At 41.7% G+C, this 23021-nt stretch overlaps 1 protein-coding gene across 1 annotated transcript in view; it reads right to left on the bottom strand.

Annotated features, from left to right (window-relative positions):
- LOC115097169 overlaps window positions 1-23021 on the bottom strand; it is a 260825-nt gene that overhangs the window by 181934 nt on the left and 55870 nt on the right. The window contains exon 8 of the mRNA XM_029612784.1: window positions 13623-13700. Within this exon, the coding sequence (XP_029468644.1) occupies window positions 13623-13700 (78 nt within the window). The remainder of the gene's footprint in view (window positions 1-13622; window positions 13701-23021) is intronic.

Below are 23021 nucleotides of genomic sequence, written 5' to 3'. Positions count from 1 at the left end.
CCTTCCTCTGCACAAGGTGGAATTACATATGAACTACTCTTATTAGTGATTATTTTGCTCCAAGATCTGGTGGGTAAAATGTGTGAAATTATTTTAAGGAGTTATTTTAAATTACGTGAAGAACTTTGTACGACGACAGAAAGTAGTGAAGCAGAGAATCACTAATATTACTAATGTAATTATTTGATATAAGGCATATAAGTTTTGAGAATGCATGCACCATTTTTCTTTTTTTTTCTTTTCTTTTTATTGGCATTTTAAATTATACTGACAGCAACAGCATGTCACGGAAAAAAGGGTATGGTAAAAGTTTACAACGAAATTAGCAAATCAAAATCACAATCTGACCATTACCCATGTTACAATGAAATAGAGGAGGAGAATCACTACAGTAAAGAGCATATTTACAGAGGAAAAAAAAAGATCTAGGAAAAGAGGGATGAATACATTATAATTCAATCTACAGCTGACACTTGGTTAGGATCACCAGAAGGACGGTAGGAGTCCAGAAACAAACCTAATTGGGAAGGTTAAAAAATAATATAACAAACACTATTTATATTCATCACACACTTGCATGGAAATCCAAGAATAATCTGAGCACCCAATTGTTGCACATGAGGACAAAGAGTTAGGAACTTCTTCCTATGCTGCTGTGTTGCTCTCGAAATGTCTGGAAAATCCAGACTCTTTGGCCCAGGTAAGGGGAGTTTCTATTTCGGAGGAAAAGCCTGAGAACAATGTCCCGGTCAGAGGAAAATACAAAATTAACCAAAAGAGTTCCTCTCTTTTCGATCTAGGCCTTGGCAGTTGTTTCTAAAAGTTCAGAAAGATTAACTGCAGGAGAAACAGGAAAATCTCTTTCTTGCTTATTAGTTGGCAAAAAATAGATTTTTTTAAATAGTTGGTATTGCCTCCAATGTTAAATGAAATATCTCTTGTAAATAATTTTTAAATTGATCTCTCGGAGAAACTAGTTTACACTTGGGGAAATTTAACACTCAAGTTTAAATAATATCTTAAAGAATTTTCCAAGTTTTCCACTATTTTAGATGTTGTGAGGTCTCCTTGAATTAAGTTATTCTGAATGGGTTGAAATTGAGACAATTTAGAGTCTAATTCTTCTAGCTTAGCTGTAACAATAGGATTTAAAGAATAAAGTTGCTTATGAGAATCATTCAGAACTAAAGTAAGAGTTATTATTGAGAGTTCCAACAATGTGAGAGCATTCCAAACTGAATCCAATGTCACAACAGTGGGTTTAGTCAAAAAGGGTTGAGAGGAAAAAGTTACCAAAGAAATGTGAAGAGTCTACACTGTTGTTCTGGGAGGCCTCCAAGAGCTCTCTCCCGGCTGGAGTAGGAACCATGGCGGTGCGACCGCTATCTTCCGCTACCAGACTAAAAGGTGTATCTCTACCAGTGGCGAGGATGTCAAAACTACATCGCTGGGAGCACAGGACGCAAATCCAGCTGAGAGAACTGCCTCGGTAGCAGCTGTTCCCACTTACGCCTTCTGTCCAGGCAGCACACCTGCTCTCTCAGCGGCATAATATGAGGGAGGAGAGGGATTTGCCAGAGTTCCAGGGCTGAGCGATGTTTTGTCCAAATGCATTGGATCACACTCATCGACACCTACTGCGGACTCACTAACTGGAGCAAAAAATCTGAAGCTGTGCAAAAGCCCTCTATGCTCATCTGTATCAAGGTAGGTTGAAGAGGAACCAAGGCTGTATCTCTCAGCTGGCCTTTCCTCTTAGTATGCGGCATATTGAAAAGGAAATAGGAGGTATAGCAAACAAAGCACGGAGCTTCAGTCACAGCGACCACCGCTCATGATGCCACTTTGATTCTCCAGCGCATGCGCCATTTTTCTTAGCTTGCCTTGTAACAAGAAACAAGTCATGAGATCAGATATATTAAGGAGCAGTTACTCATGAGGCTAACTATGCTGACGTGATAAGGGCAGACAGTTGGGGCCTAAAGAATACATGGGTGTAGCCCAGAGAAAAACTGAAAACTAGGACATAGGTCAGCAGAATCAACATAAAAAGAATTACTTCAAGCAGTTTGAAATCAGAGAAAGAACAGATCAGAGGAAAAACTTGTTGGACATTATAGTGGTTAATGAAGTGCCTGATGATCTGTTCCTGGTTTCCCAGCACTGTGTTTCCATCTTTCCAAAGATATATATAAGACTCACATTGGAAACTGTGAGGGGAAATATCATTTTATATATTATTTAATGCAAAACTAATCTCGTATGCTTTGTTGCTTATTCTCAGACTTATAAGTAAAACTTATATTCTTATAAATAAGTGTGCTGTGTATTCTATGACAAAATAACCACCAATTTTCCTACCCACAACAAATAATCAGTTCAGTGCAAGTTTATTATGTAGTATCCAGTGTTTAATAGCTTTCAGGTAGATGGAAACAAATTCAAAAGTTTCGGACCAAGAAGATCAAGGTGGTAAAAAACCTGATTAACACTGGCATAGAATTTATAATTTATGCCTAAGCTAGCAAGGATCTTACAAAGGGGGAGACAGAATGGCCAATAAAGCTGAACCTTGGGGCAACCTGAATTGATCGCATGCCAGCTGGACACTGCAGAAGCAATTCTCACTTGCTGGGTTTGACCCATTAGATACAAGGAAAAACAATTCAGCACTGTTCCAGATATTCCAATATCACAAAGATAAGCTAGAAGGATTTGATGGTTTAAAGTATCAAATGCAGCAGTAATATCCAAAAATACTGTTACATATATTTTGTTCCTCTGTCAAATTCCATCTAATAGTATCAAAACTGGACAACACGGAAGTCTCAGTACTAAAAGAAAATAAAACTTTGAGAACCCAAATTGATATTGTTAGGATTTGTAAGTATGTGGACCCTTTGACCGAGGTGAGAGGTGTAACCGCCCAGGGGGAGGAGCCCCATTGAGCCTCACCGTCAGGAGGCGGAGTCTCGGCTGCGGTATGGGTGGAAGACCGGTGGTAGCTGGCAGAGGCCGCGAGTTCTCCTAAGGGAGTTAATACAGCAAACAAAGAAGCGAGCAACAATGGCCGCAGCAACCAAAAAGTCAATTAGTTGGCTTAAAACTTCCATTTCAATAACCTTTGCAAGAAATGGTAAGGAAGAGATTGGTCAATAGTTCCCAAGATTTGAGAGGTCTGTTGATGCCCTTTTAAATAGTGGATGGACAAATGCTTGCTTCAGCATAATAGACAAGGTACCTTCTGACAGTGAAAGGTCAAATCATAGCTGTCTGTGGGCCAATGTCGTCCAAAACTGGATTTTAATAGTGCTACTGCACATGGTTTCAGGGGACAGGAAGAATTCATTTTTTCAATGATTTGAAAATTTTCATCCTCATTTAGTTTAGCAAATTGGTCCCATTTTGTACCTTCAGCATCAAATCCACGAGAGATCTATTTCAGGGGGAAACTTGTTGCAATGGTCATCAACTTTATTTGAAAAGAACTCAGCAAAGTCCTCATACCAACTACATGAAAGAGCAGAATTTTCCTTCCCATTGGAGCATCTGGTGTCACCAATCAGATGTCTGATATTTTGAAATAGCTCCGATGCCCTATTACCAGAAGATTGAATTCTATAAGAACAGTACATCCTCGATTCGATAAGCACTTACGAATGCACAATAATCTGCAAGGCAGATCGAGGTTGAGTATTTTCGTCCATGTCACTCCAGTGGGCGCAAGAACCTTTTACATTTACTAAGGGAAGATATAAACTAAGGTATAAATCTGTGTTGTCGCTGTCAGAAAAGTGTTAAAGGAGCTGTTGAATCCACATCCTCTAGTAATGTTGTAAGCCAAGCTTCTATGGTAGAATTCAGTTCTGAGATACTCATCCCTTTCAGATGTGGAAGTAACAATTTTAAACAGATCAGGATCATCATACCCTGATATGTAATAGGAGGGTTAATCGGACTAACATACTTATTTGATACGGGTGTAACATTACAAGAGATCAAATAATGATCTGACCATGGTACTGACTGTGATGTGGCTACAGGAGAAACATTTTTTTTAAAAGCTGGGATTTATGAAAATAAGAACCAACATGTAGCTATGCGTGGGACAATAAACAACCTGTCCCACCTAAGAGTTGACAGAATCTAAAAATGCCTCCTCAAATGTTTATAGTGGTCATTGGTCTCGCTTCACAAGAGTGGTAGCTTTGCTGAAATCCATGAAAACTTCATCTAACATATGCCCTTAATCTAATTCTCTAGTCATCCTAGCGAAAAAATCAACCTGATGCATTTGAAACCATGCTGCCTAGGATCCTGCAACCCATTGGATTATAGATAGTTCACTATCCTTTCATTTAGTAGAGTCTCAATTTTATAAAAACATTTTCTGGGACATGTGGAAGGAACTTAAACCCAAAATCAAACCTGACTTAGCATCCAGAATAGCAAAATTTAGACTGAGTACTTCCAGCAAATTTATAAAGAGAACAAACCTGAAGATCTCATACAAGCTCAAAAAGACCCCCCCCCCCCCCCAAAACAAACTAAACCTGATAGAAGGTGTAATCAAAGGTTATCAAACATCATTCAACACCATTATTAACCATACAGGAAATCTAGAAATGCGTTCTTATCTAAAGCCCAGAAAAGCACATGGACCTGATAAGGTATTAAAAAAAAGCTCAAATACAGCAGTGTTCAAGTCCAAGAAACTCTAATGTATAGTCTATAACTGTGATAATCCTTGTCGCTTTTATCATCACTTTTTGTTTTGTCCTTGTTTTATTTTGGTCATTGGTGGCGGTTATATTGATCAAGTTTTATTTACGCTTAATTGCTGCGTGACACGTTATGGATGTACCTATGTGGTCTTTGTAACCCACTTTCAGCATAATTTTATGAAGAGGCAGGCTACAAAAATCAAACAACTTGAATAAATAAATTGTAAAATTATTTAACCTGATCCTTTCCAACCACTTCCTTTGAGACATGGTTAGAGGAGTTCATTACACCAATCTGCAAACATGGGAATACCACCAATCCAAATAATTATAGAGAGAATTGTATTAAGAGTAACATTTAGTAAACAGTTTGGTAGTGTCTTCAAAAAGCAATGCTACAGTTCCTAATGAACAGCAAAAGGCTGCATAGAAGTCAGATTGGATTCCTCCCCAAGCACCGAAACACTGATTTAACAAGTATGTAGAAAAGCATCCCACTGGGGAGAATATGTGCATGTTTTGACTTTTCTAGAAAAACCTTTGATTCTCTTTGGAACCCCGGCCTCAACCTTAAACTGCTGCAAATTGAAACTGGGGGAAAATCTGTAATAATTAAATTTATGTATTTATCTATTAGTTGTAAGGTAAAAATAAACAAGACAGCCAGCCTCTGGCAGGATCTCAAGAAGTATGACAGGGATGCAGCCCGGGTGCCATCCTTTTTAACATCCCAACACAAGGGGATTAAGCCCCTCTCAGGTTGATGGTGAGACCTCGCTTAAAATACTGGGCTCAGTTCTAGAGGCTTTATTTCAGAAAGGACAGACGTAAGCTAGCAGTGATCCAAAAAGTCAAACCAAAATGGTGCAGGGTCTACACCAAAAGCCATACGAGACTGAAGGACATAAACATGCAGAGGGGAGGAGAGACAAGGGGATATGATAAAGACATTTAAATATCTTAAATTATTAGTAATGCACAAGAATCAATGGAAAGGAAGCTCAGAAACATTAGGATTTTTTTTTTCCTGAAAGACTGGTAGATGTCTAGGATGGCCTCCCAGAGGAGGTGATGGAGACAAATGTTGAGAGTTAAAAAAAAAAAAAAAAAGGCATGGGATAAACACAGAAGATACGTGGTGGTACCAGGATGGCAGTGAAGCACTGGGAAAGCCTGTACAGAGCAGCAGCTCAGCACCAAATAGCAGAAGGCCTGAGAGCAACCTACATGGAGTGGTAGATAAAACCCTAAACAGAAGGCATAGGAGTAACATCACACAGCAGCAGTTACAATACTAAACGCCTTGCTGGGCAGACTGGATGGGCCACTTTGGTCTTTATTGTTGCGTGTGCCGCCCACGCAGGCCCGTGTCGAGCCCACTTAACCCCGGCTGCCAGTTCCTGCTCCTGGTTTGACCTCCCTCGGCAGCAGTAGGCAGCCGCTTGTGCACCCGAACTTCCTCTGCCATTCCCAGCTCCTCCACAGACTCATTGGCTCCCCGGCGGGTCTCCCCACGTGGTCTGCGGGGAGACGCTGCTGTCCAGTGCCACGTTGCCCTCTAGGCGTGCGTGCCTTTCTGGTTTTTAAAGGGGCCGCGGCAGGAATCCACCCCGCGGCCCCACATGATATCACTGGGTACTGGTATATAAGGCCAGACCCAGTCAGTGGTTCCTTGCCTTGGCAACAGATCTCCACGCTCGTCGTGTGCTCGTTGCTTGTAACTGATCCTGTCTACGCTCCTGGTTCCTGCCCCGACCCTGTCTACATTACTGGTTCCTACTCCTGTTCTCGGTCCTTGCCTTCTACGTTTGGATTGACTTCTGGCTTGACCCCTGCTTTGCCTGACCACGTTTGGATTGACTTCTGGCTTGACCCCTGCTTTGTCTGACCACATCTGGATGGACTTCTGGCGCGACCCCTGCTACATTTGACCACTCTCGGACTGACTTCTGGTTTTGATCCTTGCTCATTTGACCGCCTGTCCTTGCCTGCCGCCTGTCCCAACCACTGCCTGCTCTCCAACGCTTCTTCTGGTACTACCCTGGACTTGGCCTCACAGGCTTCAGCCTTCTTCTACTCGGGCGCCACCTGTCCTGCCTCCCATACTCCATTGGTGCCCGGGTCTCTGGATCTCTGCCTCTTCTGGACTCGTCCTCGTCTTCCTGCTACTACTGCTGGTCCCTGGCTGAATCCGTCATCGTACCCTGGGAGTCCTCGGACGGAGGCCCACCCAAGACCAGCCAGCCCTGGCACCCAAGGGCTCAACTTGCGGGAAATGAGGGCTGGTACTGGCGAAGCTCCCGCCGGCATCCGTCATTCTGCCATCTCTGCCTTCCGACGGTGGGGACCCGTAGGGCTTGCCCTGCAGGTAGTGTCAATCCCACCTTGGGTCAAGGGTCCACCTCCGGCGCAACATTTGTGCCATAATTTATGTTACAAAGGCATCCTTGATTTCAGACAATTTTATTAATATGCTGCGCTTTTTCCAGCTCAAAGTTGCTTTATAATCCTTCCAATTACAAAGAAGTACTGCACAAATCTCCTGCTATGGGCTATCTGGGCATCAGATTAGATCATTTTCCTTTCAGTTTGCTTTAGATTTTTACATTGCTTATCAAACCAGCCTATTTTAGATATGTTTTATTTGACTGCATTTTTAGTTCCTGATTTTGTAGTTAGCGAATCAATTCTGCTCTATAGACTATTGCATTTAACAAAGTTTTTTCTCATTTGTGTTAATTACATCATAGCTGTTCCTAAGTTTTTCTAAGATGCTAGTGGAAGGTTTGCTGTCCTCAAATATGTGCTCATTCCCCTGGTTGAAACTGGAATCTTGCTCTTCTCCTGAAATCTTGGTAAGGACTGTGCCTTCCACTCCATCACTGCCTCTTCACACTTCTCCATGCCTTTTTCTCTCCTGTGGACCCTTGCAGCACTCACTATTACAATCCAGTTCTAATTGAACATGTTTATACGTCCCCTTCCTCTGTTCCTCTGGGGGATTTTTTTCTGATATGTCGACTCCAGCCACCCATCATTGATATCATATCCTAGCTCGGGGGTGAGCAAGCTGGGGGGGGGGGGGGGGGGGAGAGAGAGACTTGAACATGGCTACACTGTCGAGTCTTGGTGCCATGGAGGAACTGCAAACTCCAGAGGGAGCTGCCAGAACATAGTGACATCATTGTAAACATGCTATGGCTTAGCCTTGTGTCTCTTTCAGTGGACTGGGGAGAGGACCTGCTTCTGCTGTGGCAGGCCAGGATGGGGCGCTCCTTACTGTACAGTAGAATGGGTGTAGCCATTGCAGTGTTCTACAACTCAGGAAGACCTGCTATCCTCAGGCTTCAGCACAGGAGGAGATCCTGCTGCCCTCAGTTCCTCTCCCCAAGAAGAAAGATCACAGCCTCAGGAGAAGGAAGTAGTGTAGTAGAGAAGGGGAACGGACAAAGAGGCCAGAGAGAAGGAAGAGGTGAAGGGGAGGGAGGGAGCAAGGTAGAAAAGGGATAGTAAAGACAAAAGGTGTTTAAAAAAAAGTTAAGCAAATCAAAACATGAGAAAATAGATGAGCAAAATTAAGAATATAAAAAAATAATAAAAAAAGAAAGATTAGTGAAACCAGTAAAAAAAAAAAAAAAAAAAAAAGTTGGGCAGGATGGGATGGAGTTTTTCTCAACTCCTAAAAATGTTTGGCTGGCACCTACGTTTCTGAACATTTTTCCATCCCTTACCACTGTGTTGTGCTGTCTGTGTGTCCGGGTAGAGTGTGGATTGTGCATCTCTGTGTTTGTCTGTGAGTGGTCTATGTCTCTGTGTGTGATGTGATCTGTCTGCCTGGGTCTCTCACTGTGTGTCTGGGTGTGGTGTATATCTGTCTGGCTATCATGTGTCTGTATCTCTGTGTCTGGGTGTTGGGTTTCTCTCTCTGAGATGTCTTTGTCTTTCTGTCTCTGTGTGCGTTTGGGTCTCTGTCTGTATATCTATTTGGCTTTCTTTCAGTCTGAGTTTGGGGTGTCTCTGTACGCCTGGGAATGAAGTATCTGTTTCTCTCTGTGTCTGTCTCTCTGTGGCTGAGTGTGTACATCTGAGCTTATTCCTTTCAGCAACTTGAAGAGAAACAAAATGGGGACTTTGAGCCACTGATTAGGAGTGTGGCTGCCTGGAGAATACCCTTCATGTATGTGTATATTTTATATAAAATATATTTATCTATATAGATAGTTATACAGTAACCCATCTTGGGGGGGCCCTCAATCAACTGCATGAATGGAAGAAAGGACACGGCTCAAGAAGTTTGCTCACCCCCTTGGTTCTAACCCCACTAAATTTCTTCCCTAGCTCACTTTTCACTGCTAAAAATAACTGAGACATGGTTGATCTAGGAAAAATAAAAGGAAGACATAGCAATCACTATTTGAAAAGCCAATTGAAATCCCTCCATAAACAAAACAAAAAGCTAAAAGATGAATTTTAAAAGCCCAGTGCGTCAAAACTGGGAGATATGTGAATATGTTGGGCCGTCGCACACCGAGCAAATTTTAAAAGGCGCCTGTGTACACACGTATCTCCCACTGCGTACACATTTTTTTTTAAGGGGCGGGCCATGGGCACTCTTGGATTTCACATTGAAACCAGCGTGTAAAAACTTACGCGCACAAGCGTGCCGGGATACCCTGCCGCGTACCTTTCCTTCTGCTATGGAAGGCATGTACATCATAAAAAAAAAGATGACAGATCAGTGGTGTTTTAAGGGTCAGGGATAACGGGGGGAGGGGAGGAGGGCTATTAAAGTAAGGGTGTTTGGAAGTCCTATCCCTTGCCCAGGCGAACTGGGAATGAACTGGGAAAATCGGACACTTGCAACAGCGCGCGTCTATTAAAATCCCACTTGTGCGGTAAAAGCGGCATTTGCGCACACCTTCTTAAAATTGCGCGCACATGTGACCACGTTCAGCCTATTTTATAACATGCGCGCACATACGCGCATGTTATAAAATAGCCACGTCCCTGGATGCGAGCCAGCAAATGCACGCACATGTGCGCCTGCGTGCCTGTTTAAAAGTTACCATCCCTGGCAGTAAAAGCAGCACAAATAGGATTTTGCTGGGGGGGGGGGGGGGGGGTTGTTTTTTTTTTTTTTTTAGATAGGGTAGTAAAAGGAAAAAGTGCAGAGGTTGATCATAAGGTGAAGGTGAGAAGGAGGAATATCTAGAGGATAAAAAGAAAAAAGCCGAAATAAGGAACAAATATTTTTGTTCAGTATCCAAAGAAAGAACTGTAGAAATCCCACAAATAAATGGCAGGGGTACATAAGACATAGGGGTAGATATCACATCATTTCCAGAGGAGAGGATTTACACAGAACTAGCAAAACAGTAGACAAGACAATGTAGCTAGATGAGATACATCTCAAGATATTAAAGGAGTTTAGATAGGTTCTTGATGGTCCAATGATGGTTCTGTTCAACAATTCTTTGGAGATATGCGTACTTGCCAAGGAATGGAGATGAGAAGAGAATGCCCCTGCTTGTTAAGAACATAAGAAAATGCCATACTGGGTCAGACCAAGGGTCCATCAAGCCCAGCATCCTGTTTCCAACAGTGGCCAATCCAGGCCATAAGAACCTAGCAAGTACCCAAAAACTAAGTCTATTCCATGTTACCATTGCTAATGGCAGTGGTAACATGCATAAAGTTCCTGGATGTAATAAATGATTGCTTCATGGAGCAATTGGTTCAGGAACCAACAAGAGAGGGAGCTATTTTAGATTTAATTCTTAGTGGAACGCAAGATTTGGTGAAAGAAGTAACGGTGGTGGGGCCACTTGGCAACAGTGATCATAACATGATCAAATTTAAACTAATAACTGGAAGGGGGACAATAAGTTAATCTGCAGCTCTAACACTAAATTTTAAAAAGGGAAACTTTGATAAAATGAGGAAAATAGTTAGAAAAAAACGGAAAGGTGCAGCTGCAAAGGTTAAAAGTGTTCAACAGGCTTGGACATTGTTTAAAAATACAATCCTAGAGGCGCAGTCCATATGTATTCCGCGCATTAAGAAAGGTGGAAGGAAGGCAAAACGATTACCATCATGGTTAAAAGGTGAGGTGAAAGAGGCTATTTTAGCCAAAAAAAACATTGGAAGAAGGATCCATCTGAAGAAAATAGGATAAAACATAAGCATTGTCAAGGTAAGTGTAAAACATTGATAAGACAGGTGAAGAGAGAATTTGAAATTAAGTTGGCCATAGAGGCAAAAACTCATAATAAAAACTTTTTTTAAATATATCCAAAGCAAGAAACCTGTGAGGGAGTCGGTTGGACCATTAGATGACAGAGGGGTTAAAGGGGCTCTAGGGAAGATAAGGCCATTGCAGAAAGACTAAATGAATTCTTTGCCTCTGTGTTTACTATTGAGGATGTTGGGGAGATACCAGTTCCAGAGATGGTTTTCAGGGGTGATGACTCAGATGAAGTGAACGAAATCACTCTGAACCTGGAAGATGTAGTAGGCCAGATTGACAAACTATAGAGTACCAAATCACCTGGACCGGATGGTATGCATCCTAGGGTTCTGAAGGAACTCAAAAATGAAATTTCTGATCTATTAGTTAAAATTTGTAACCTATCATTAAAATCATCCATTGTACCTGAAGACTGGAGGGTGGCCAATGTAACCCCAATATTTAAAAAAGGCTTCAGGGGCAATCCAGGTAACTATAGACCAGTGAGCCTGACTTCAGTGCCGGGACAAATAGTGGAAACTATTCTCAAGATCAAAATCGTAGAGCATATAGAAAGACATGATTTAATGGGACACAGTCAACATGGATTTACCCAAGGGAAGTCTTGCCTAACAAATCTGCTTCATTTTTTGAAGGGGTTAATAAACATGTGGATAAAGGTGAACCGGTAGATGTAGTGTATTTGGATTTTCAGAAGGCGTTTGACAAAGTCCCTCATGAGAGGCTTCTACGAAAACTAAAAAGTCATGGGATAGGAGGCGATGTCCTTTCGTGGATTACAAACTGGTTAAAAGACAGGAAACAGAGAGTAGGATTAAATGGTCAATTTTCTCAGTGGAAAAGGGTAAACAGTGGAGTGCCTCATGGATCTGTACTTGAACCGGTGCTTTTCAATATATATATATAAATGATCTGGAAAGGAATACGACGAGTGAGGTTATCAAATTTGCGGATGATACAAAATTATTCAGAGTAGTTAAATCACAAGCAGACTGTGATACATTACAGGAGGACCTTGCAAGACTGGAAGATTGGGCATCCAAATGGCAGATGAAATTTAATGTGGACAAGTGCAAGGTGTTGCATATAGGGAAAAATAACCCTTGCTGTAGTTACACGATGTTAGGTTCCATATTAGGAGCTACCACCCAGGAAAAAGATCTAGGCATCAGAGTGGATAATACATTGAAATCGTCGGCTCAGTGTGCTGCAGCAGTCAAAAAAGCAAACAGAATGTTAGGAATTATTAGGAAGGGAATGGTTAATAAAACGGAAAATGTCATAATGCCTCTATATTGCTCCATGGTGAGACCGCACCTTGAAAACTGTGTACAATTCTGGTCACCGCATCTCAAAAAAGATATAGTTGCGATGGAGAAAGTACAGAGAAGGGCAACCAAAATGATAAAGGGGATGGAACAGCTCCCCTATGAGGAAAGGCTGAAGAGGTTAGGGCTGTTCAGCTTGGAGAAGAGACGGCTGAGGGGGGATATGATAGAGGTCTTTTAAGATCATGAGAGGTCTTGAATGAGTAGATGTGACTCGGTTATTTACACTTTCGAATAATAAAAGGACTAGGGGGCATTCCATGAAGTTAGCAAGTAGCACATTTAAGACTAATCGGAGAAAATTCTTTTTCACTCAACGCACAATAAAGCTCTGGAATTTGTTGCCAGAGGATGTGGTTAGTGGAGTTAGTGTAGCTGGGTTCAAAAAAGGTTTGGATAAGTTCTTGGAGAAGTCCATTAATGGCTCTTAATCAAGTTTACTTAGGGAATAGCCACTGCTATTAATTGCATTAGTAGCATGGGATCTTCTTAGTGTTTGGGTAATTGCCAGGTTCTTGTGGCCTGGTTTGGCTTCTGTTGGAAACAGGATGCTGGGCTTGATGGACCCTTGGTCTACCCAGCATGGCAATTTCTTATGTTCTTATGAGGATAGAGAAATACCTACAGTACCTTGAAGTGTCACGAAAGATGGAATATAAATTTAAAAAAAAAATGTAGTGCAGTCCTCGCTTATTTTCACACCGCATTTGAAACAGGTTTCAAACCATTTTCACATGCATTCATCACAGTTGAAGAAAATTCTATCATTTACAATCAGTTTGTAACCAGTTTACAAAATATTTGGAGAAGGCGGCCAAGTAAGGACTGGACTTTATCACAGACGCTCTCTTTCCTCAGAAGTTTAAAAAAAAAAAAAAAGAGAGCCTCAGAACCTGCTGCAGAGTTAAAAAAACAAACAAACATAAAACTGAGTATCAGTGTATGCCTATCTGGTAGACTGTGTAACATTTTGAAAGTACTCTTTACAAGTATTAATACCCTGCATTCCAAAATATGTTACTTTTCTGCACCCTGGCAGCTGAACGGTTAAGAAGAGGGCTGCTAATTGGATGACAAAACCCAGGGCCCTTGGGGCTTTGGACTTTATCAACTGTACTTGTAGCGTGAAATGCAGAGGCTACTGTACACACGGAAAAGATTTTCAGGAAAGAACAAAGAAACTAAGAAATGCTGTGAGAAGTGGAACATTTGTAAAGGATTAGAAGGAAAAAAAAAAATAAGGAACCAAAAACCCCTCAAGTCAATGGCCTCTTTCATAGGTCGGGCCCGCCTTCTAAGCCAAGTAGCATGGGAGTTTCTTACCAGTCTGGGACGGCACGCCAGTCTGTGAATATCCCCCCTGTACACTGAGCTCCACACTCAATCAGATGCCCTGCAAGGCTGGGAGAAAAAAAAAGCAAGTAGTAATGCAAGCAGCTCAACAAGTGTTTTCTTTCTTTTAAAACATAGCTATATTAACACACAAAAAAACCTAAAAAGCGTCTTGCAGGCTTAGCCTTTTATCCTCCTCCTGGCTATGTAATACTGAAAAGGAAATATCAGCATCCCACAACACTGGAAAGAAAAAAACTCAAAGGTCAAAAGCAGCCACTACAGTATTTTATATTACACCAGAATGAGGAAGATATCAGGGAAACTAGAAAAATCACCAAATGTCTCCTTAGCTGTTATTTTACTGCTCTACAATTACTTCATAACAACTATGAAAGGCAATTAGGCAACAGGAAAACAGCTTTGGAAGATGGCGCAGCCCAGCAACACACTTCTTTATCTACCTTTTCCTGTTTTTATCCTTCTCAACAGGCCCAATGGTTTCACACCCCTACCCCCCCCCCCCCCCTGTCTGCTAGCCGAGAGCTGCAAGGGACGTTTCCTTCACAACTGACCCTTGCCATGCCCTCACATCAGAGCAGAAGGAACCCCAAATACTGGCCACCATATTTCTGCAACGCTACAGAAAATGAGGTTTTTCTGAGCACGCAAATACTTTTCTGCACGGTCACCTCTGTGCAAGTCTGCTCAGTATTTATAGCAAGCTAATCTTCAACTCTAAGGGGAAAGTGAGAAGACTGTGTGGCTGATTTCTCCTGCTGTTTACGGAGAACACCTGCGACAGGTAAGCAACTTAGTTTTCCCCAGTCGGCATTCAGGGCAGAGTGAGCCACACAATGGGGACGCCCAAGCTGTGGGTTGCATAATTAGTTTATTGCGTAATAATTTTAGTATTTGAAAGCATGAAGCTGGAGAGTAAAGTTGAAGGAATAAGTTAAATAAGCTTTGAAGAACTGCCTGACCAAAACTGCTGTCTTGGTGCAGAATGTTTTCTAGGCAACAAAGAGCAGTGAAAATATGGACAGAAGACCAAAACGGCAGCTTTGCAGATATCTCCTATGGAAGCAGACAGAAGTTGTGCCACAGAAGCTATCTTAGCCCTAACCTGATACGCTTTGCCTTTGCTTCGAAGATGTAGTCCGGATTGCATCACATATTTTATTATTTAACATCTTATGTTCTGCAAATTCAAAACGCTCAGTGCAGAATACAATTTTACATTCATAATATAATCAAAATATAAAACTTATAACAAAGCAAATGATACAATCAATAAAATATTTATATAGAAAGTCTTTTTTGTAAGTGAAATTCTTTGGGTTGAAAAAAATGAAAAAATTGCAAGGACTTTCTGTAGAATTTTGTTCTTTCTAAATAGAATAGTGCAATTCCTCTGCAGATCAATATATTAAGAGCTGCTCGCCCTTATGGGAAAGTAACTTTGGGAAAAATATTCAGAAAATATTGGAGTGACTTCAACAAAACTGAGACCCCACATTTGGTAGAAATGTTGGATGAATTACAAAACTATTCTGTTGTAAAAACATTGAGTACAATCTGAGTATAAGACTGGGGCTTGCAATTCATATATTCTTTGTGCAGAAGTAACTGCTGTCAAAAGTAAAAACTTCCCTGAAAGAAATTTTAAATTAGTAGATGTCAGGGTTAAAAATCAAGGTTCCATTAGTTGAGCAATGTTAAGATCCCAAAAAACAAGGAGGATCCTTTATTTGATATTTCAGATGTGTGAGGCCTTTCATGAATCTGGCAATTGTAGGTTGATAGGAAATAGCTGCATCATGCCAGTCATCGCAGTATGCTGCTATAGAACGGAGGTGAATTCTGAATTCGTTTTGAAACCTGAGTTAGAAGGGATTGTAGATACTGAAGCATCAAAGAGACAGGACATTTAAAAGGATCCTAACTAAAAAAATGTGAGCAACAGGCTATAAAACGTTTCCTTTTAAAGTTATACAGTCTTCTGGTAGAGTATGGTCTTGAAACCAGAAGACTTCTTCACCTCTGTATGCAACTGCATAAATGACCCTTGACTTTCAACATTCAAGTAGAGCTAATAATTGAAGGTTGAGATGCAGAAGATTCTCATTGTTCTGTGTCATGAGAGAGACTGGAATATCCTCAATCATATTATAGGTAACAGCTAGATATTATAGCCATGGAAACTAAAATGTGACAAGATCAGAAAGGGCTATCAAAATCATTTTTCCTCACTTCCCTTCTTAGTTTGTGGATTGTCTTGGATATCAGTGGAATTGGGGGAACTGCATAGTTGAGAAAGCATCCACAACCACTGACCCTTGCTGGTCTCCTGGAACAGTACATGGGAACTTTGCTGTTGAAGGACATTTCAAAGTGCTCTGTCTGTGGAGTGTCCCAAAGTTAGAAACGTTCCTGCACTACTGGATCATGAAGTGATCACTCATGCTGGTGAAGTGGTAACTTCTGATTCTGGAGTCTCCAGGAAGGTAGACAGACAGCTAGGCCAAACATTCCCTGGGAAGTTATGCATTTCCAAACTTTTACTGCTTCCAGGCAAAGGTTGTAAGAACTTATTCTTCCTTGCTTACTGATATAGAACATTACCACCTGGTTGTCTGTATCAACATCACCTTGCTCTTCAACTACAGACTAAAGACATTTAGAGCACTGAAGACTGCTCTCAATTCTAGATGGTTTGTATGAAGCAATTTCTCTTCTCGTGCTCAGGTTATCTGAGAGCAGAGGTTTCCCACAATGGAGCTCTCAAAGCTTGAATGAAAGCATGCCTTTTGAGCTTCTTGAAATTGTGGTTGGTGAAAAAAAAAGATCATTAACAGATTTGAACAGTCCAATTACCATGTCAGAGTGGACCAGAATATTGGATATTTTAACTTTGTGTGTCAATGGTTGAAGGTGCTGATTCATTGAAAGTTCAGTTGCCACTTCACTTCTCATATGAGAAAGTGCAAAAGAGATCACATGAAACACTGCCGCCATGTGCCCCAGCATCCTCATCAAAAGTCGGGCCAAGTCTAGTCTCTGGCCTATGATCTTTAGGATTAAGTTGGTTAACGTGTCTTCCCTCTACTGAGGCAAAAACTGTGTTGTGTCCAGGCAGGCTCTTCTGAAGTCTACAGCATTAATTGGGTTTCATGTTAGATCTTGGGAAATTAATGATAACTTCTAGGGATTAAAAAAAAAAAGTATTCAAGGTACAACAGGTGGAGGGAATGGCCTACTATAAGCCAGTTGACTGAGTAAAGAAAACCAAAAACATTTTTCACTCTTAAATGAACAGCAAAGTATTTTGTGAAAATTCTAGGTGCTGCTAAAAGGCCAAATAGGAGAAAACAGTGGTAGTGATCATTTAATGGTGAAACAGAGAAATGTCCTGTGGGCATTGTGAATAAAAATGCTAGAAAAGGCATCATTTAGATCTAGATAAGAAAGCCATCTATTGTTCTCTAAATGAGGAAGGTGGTACCCAAAGAGTCATTCCTGATTTTTTTTCAGAATCAGGAAATATTTGGAACAGAATCCCCAGTTTCTTTCCTGCAGTCGGATCCAGTGCATTGGCCATCACAAGGGATGACAGCTCTTGTTGAAGGAGTTTTGAGCTGTTTGATATCCAGAGAACACCTCATTTGAGGATTGCTCAGGGCAGCATATTAGAAGTTTAATTGGCATCCTTAATTTACGATTCTTAGTAGCATCGGTGAGGTCTATAAAATCATGAGTGGGGTGAATGAGTAAATAAGGAAGGGCTATTTCCCCTTTCCAATTAGTATTAGGTCTAGGGGGCACTCTTTGAAGCTATTAGGTAGCACATTTAAAACAAACAGGAGAAAGTATTTTTTTCACTCAGTGCACAATTAATGTGTGGAATTTGTTCCAGAGAGATATGTGGTAAAAGCAGTTGGCACAGCTGGATTTAAAGAGAGTTTAGACAAGTTCCTGGAGGAAAAGACCATAAACTACTATTAACCATGTAGGCCCTTGTTCTTGGATCTTTGCCGGTTTAGCTTTGCTCTTATTCTATGTATAGCTCCTGCCCTTGGTTAGGAGCAGGAAGGATTGGACCTGCTCTTTGGGATCCTATTAGGAACTTGTGACCTGGAATAGCCAGTCAGAAACAGAATGCTGAGCTTGATGGGCCTTTACTCTGACCCAGTATGGCATTACTTATGTTGTTACTAAAAAGCATGCTGGTTTGAAATACTGCAGCCTTCCCCACCCCCACAACACAAACACACACTGGAAAGCTGACCAAGTTTAATAGGGAAAATCTTTAAGACTAGAGTCAAAAATTTGGATTAGCCTTGGTCTGCATTTGTTACAGAGGCTTAGGCTGTGTTCTCTCCATGGTACACAGTCTGCTCTTATGCTGCTGAGGTCGAGGGCAATAAGGATATTGAGAGTATCTTCTCCTGGAATAGATATATTGTCTTCTGGAAGGCTGATGTTGACTTTCCTTGGAAGTACAGAGCTGCTCAGAGAGCGAGGAGGGTAGCACAGTGTTCTTTAATGATATCCACTGCTTCTTTTACATTTTCTCTAGACAGACTGTCACCTGTGCATGGAGCATCTGCAAGCTTGTAATAAACATCCTCACGGAGATGTGAAGCACACGATCAAGCTAGTCTTCTGGCTCCACTAGCTACTGCCAAAGTTCTTAATGTCTTGTGGGTATCCACCGGGCCATACTTATACCCACCCTAGCCGCTACCTTGAAAGCTGCATGAGGCAGCAAGGCCAGCCCTATAAGAACTCCTTCACAATATACTCCCCACCTCAGAGTGGAGTGTCCTTTCCAACTTTGGCTGCTTGTTCTTATGCTCTTGCTTGTATAACCTTGCCCTTGTTTTTGGATCTTTGCCTGTTTAGCTTTGCCCTTGTTCTATGTATAATTCCTGCCCTGTTTAGGCCTTCTAGCCTGTCTGCCCTGCCCTGTCTTACCTGTACTCCTTGACTTGTCCTTGCCTTGTTTAGGCCTATTCTGTCTTCTGTGTCTTGTCTTGTCTAGGCCCTCTAGTAATCTCTCTTGTCTGTACATTTCCCCAGTTGTGCTTCTGCTCCCTGTGGGCCTCCCAGTGACCTTCTTGCTCCCTGGGGACTTCCTAGTGGCCCTTCTATTTCCTATGCGTCTCTCAGTGGCTCTCCCTCTCCCTGAGGATCTCCCAGTGGCCCTTCTTGTCCTGTCTAGGTCTCCCAGTGGCCTAGCTCTCCTATGTGTTCCTTGCCCTGCACTCAGTTTCAAGCATGCCCCATTTTTGTTTTTTCCTTCTCCGCCCTGTCTTGCCAGTATATTCCTTGTTCCTGAGTACCCTTTCCTGAAACAGTGCACTGCTCTGCAGAAGAGCTGCCAGCCACCTGCACCGGAGGGTTCAACCTGAAGGGAAGGTGGCTGTTCAAGCAAAAGATCTACGCTTGTCCTACCTGCTCCTGACCCCTGCAGAAGACAGCAGAACTGATCTGCTTGCTCCTGGCTCCTACTCCTCCCTGCTTGGGAGCATCCCCAAATCGGCAAGTCTGGCCATGACATTGATGTTCCAGAGCAGAGTGCATTCTGTATTTGAGGTTTACTTTCTTGGTAATAGGTAGGGTAGATAAAGGTGTTTTGCCACATTCCTGCATGAAGTTCTTGAAGGAGACTGTGCACCGAAACTGATAGTACTTGTTTTGGATCCTGAATATCTTTGAGTAAGCCAAACATCTTTTCTGGGTTTTATCTCCCCTAGAAGCTTGAAGGGGATTTCTTCTGCCATTCTTTGTACAAAGGCTGAATATGCGATGTCTTCAATAAGGGATATACTCCTAACGTGTTAAGGCATAAGGTCTAATGGAAGGCCTATAGATCCCTCCTCATCCAAATAGAAAGAAAAGGGCATAAGATGACGCTAAGCCTTCCTGAAAATCAGATAACACAATAGGAAGGTCTTCTGGATTTGTCCTATCCTTGGAAGAAAGTGAGTCATGGGAATGAGACTTGACTTTGGATCATCTCATGTCTACACTGGTAAGACAGAAAAGTGGATTGACTGTCCAACTTGGAAACCACAGGGTCTAAAATAGGCGAAATTTCTTCCACTGGATGAGGAAGCAACAAGTCTGGCATATTTGAAAAATACTTTTTCACAAATTCTAACCCATTTTTTCAACAAAAAGATGTTGATACTTTTTTGGAAGAGGAATCATTGGAAAAGAATTATCTGATTCCAGGATGAGAACTGGCATAGCTAATGGAATTTTTGATGCTGTATGCAAAGCTTGATTTGCCAGTTATGGCTTTCCTGCGCCAAGGCTCCAAAGCTTTTACTAGTCAATGGCACGATAGAATATCTGTACTGAAGAAAGCTTCATCTGATGGCATTATTCTACATGCAGATTTTTTTTCTGCATCCTGCTTCAAAGACAACTTCTTTTTCTCTGCACCCATGGAGTTTGGCAGCAAGTCACCACTGTCCTTTGATGCTGAAGAATGCAATTTATGACCCTCTTTATTGGAGAGCTCTGTCTTTTCTAATTTAGATAAAGGTTCCTCAGCTCATGAGGTTTTCCTCCTCTTTCCTGTTAATGTCCAAGGTGTGTGTGTTCTGAATTTTCTAGCCCTGAGGGACATGTGAGCACAGGCAGTGCAATTTGGCATAGCATGGGCAGGGCCTAGACATCTTATGCAGCTGTCATGGTGATCTGTTAGGGACATTTTAGCTTCACCTTTCAAAGCCTGACATTGCAAAGAAGACAGAAGCCAGGTCAAACTGAATTTTGAACTAAAATTGTAAAGGAAACCAAACCTACAATTTTTGAGACTCAGAAAAATATAAGAAAAACAAAATTTAAACTGAAAAGCAGAAAAAAACAAAAGTAACTTAATGGAGAAAATTTTCAATGAGAGAGAGACTTGAGAGAGAGAGAAAAAAACAAAATACGAAACACTTATTCACATGAGCAGATGACTGAAGAGATTTGCTTGGCAAACAGGGAGCTGCTTTGCTAGGCCAAGCATGCTCTGAAAAACCACAGATCTTCTGAGCTCTAAAAGAGCTTTTCCATCTCGGCGCTGTTAAGATGACATCACCCACTTCTCCGGTTGACTTTATCCTACCTGTCCATGGAGCATGATTAATACAGAGCTGGCCAACTCTAATCCTCGAGAGCCACAAACAGGCCAGGTTTTCAGGGTATCCACAATAAATATGCATGAGATAGATTTGCATACAATGGAGGCAGTACATGTAAATCTAACTCATATATAGTCATTGAGGATATTCTAAAAACCTGACCTGTTTGTGTCTCTAGGACCAGAGCTGGCTACCCCTGGCTTAGTACATAGGCCTGTCCCAAAGACAGATGGGAATCATTTATCAGAGTTGAAACTCTGAAAATAAATGTATTAGCAAAATAAAATATTTAAGAGGAGCTATAAATGGAAAAAGACGGGGGGGGGGGGGGAAATCACTTTTTATTTCTTCCTTGTTCCTGGCTTACCTATGAATCAAAACTAGAAAAAGGTTTGTTTGCTCTGGAGTTTATTTTTAATTGAAGGGCAGCTGTAGTACAGGTAGCTTTCTGATTGGTAAGGTGTGGCTAGTCTACTTGACGCAAACATAACGCCCCAAGGAACGGGCAGAAAATAAAAATAGCAAAAGCAAGTATTCTACATGCGCAATGAAATTTGGAACTGGTATTAGCAAATCATATTCTCGTGCAGTTCTGAAACACTGTCAAGTTATGCCCAAAGCATAAATTTGGAGTTGGAAAAACCTATGTAAAAAAAAATAAATTGTGTCCAATAAACGATATACAGGGACCTTCATTTTCAGTTTTTATTTTAATTTTCCCTGGGAATTTCAATGTTATAACAAAAGAATCAATGGAAAAATGACTTTTCTACTGATTTTGCTCCTGTTTGTCATAACAAAATCATTTTTTCACTGATTTTTTTTAATGACATTGAAATTCCCAGGAAAAATCAAATAAAAACTGAAAACAAAGGTCCCTAAAGATACACAACTAACCCTGCAGGACTCTTGCCCAACCTTTAATTCTGGCGCCTAATTTCCTTTAAAGGTGCTATCTTCCCATGACAATAAAGGAAAATTGGTTTTTACTGCTAAGTTTTGCTCCTGGAATACCACGGATCAGTCCACTCCTGGCTTTTCTCTCCCTTCCAATAGATGGAGACAAAGTTTCACTGGCACTGCCTTGTAATCTGGTGTGCCATCTGCAGTCCCTCAGGATCGACCTGTACCCAAGCTAAGATACATACCATAAAAACCCTAATATAATTAAACTCCCACAATGAGCAGGAGGAAAGTGGATCCCCGCAATGAAAAATCCTTTCCAACCATAGGAACAGGAGATCAATCCTGAAATCCTGAGCAACTCTTTAACATATATACAAAAGAAGTACAAGCGGACTCTCCTCAACAACCAGGGTGGGACTCTGGACTGATCCGTGGTATTCCAGGAATGAAAATTAGCAGGTAAGAACCAAATTTTCCTTTCCTGTTCATACCCAGATCAGTCCAGACTCCTGGGATGTACCCAAGCTTTCCTAACTAGGGTAGGACTGTGAAAGTCTCGCTCAAAGAACACTCTCACCAAAGTACAAACGATAATGCCTGGCACAAGTGTGCAATAACTTCCAAGGGGCTGCCAACAAATCTCCTGTGGCGACACCTGTTAGCACTCAGCCTAAGAAGCTGCCTGAGACCGAGTACAGTGAGCCCTCAAGCCCAACAGGACAGGATGCCCCTTACAGATGTAAGCCGAGCCTCCAGCTTCCTTCAACCACCGCGCAATCGTGGATTTGAGGCTTTCTACCATGTCTTAGCCTCACTCCAAAACACTCGTCGATGGTCAGACACCCAAAAACTACTGGTGACTGAGGTAACGTAACAGAGCCTGTTTTACATCCAAAAGCCGCAGATCCCTTGCGTGCGGCGTTGACGTGTCCAAATTTGGGAAAGCTGGAACCTCTATCATCTGGCTCAAATGGAACTCTGATACAATGTTCGGGAGAAAAAAAAGAGGGCAACATACACAATGAGATCCCAGAGTCCGAGATCTTCAAAAAGGGATCTCTACACGACAATGCCTGAAGTTCAGAAATTCTTTGGACTGAACAAATCACCACTAGAAAAACTACCTTCAGAGTGAGATCCTTCATAGTTGCCCTCCTTAAAGGCTCAAATGGTGCTGCACAGATCCCTCTTAGGACCAAATTAAGATTCCAGGAAGAACATAATTTCCACATCGGAGGACACAAGTGTTTTGCCCCCCAAAGAAATCACCCCACATCCAGATGAGCAGTCAAGGACAATCCATGTATATTGCCTCGAAGACAGCCCAAAGCTGACACCTGTA

Source organism: Rhinatrema bivittatum, chromosome 1 (genome assembly GCF_901001135.1).
Source record: "Rhinatrema bivittatum chromosome 1, aRhiBiv1.1, whole genome shotgun sequence".
Classification (NCBI taxonomy): domain Eukaryota; kingdom Metazoa; phylum Chordata; class Amphibia; order Gymnophiona; family Rhinatrematidae; genus Rhinatrema; species Rhinatrema bivittatum.
This window is presented reverse-complemented; position numbering and strand designations above follow the sequence as displayed.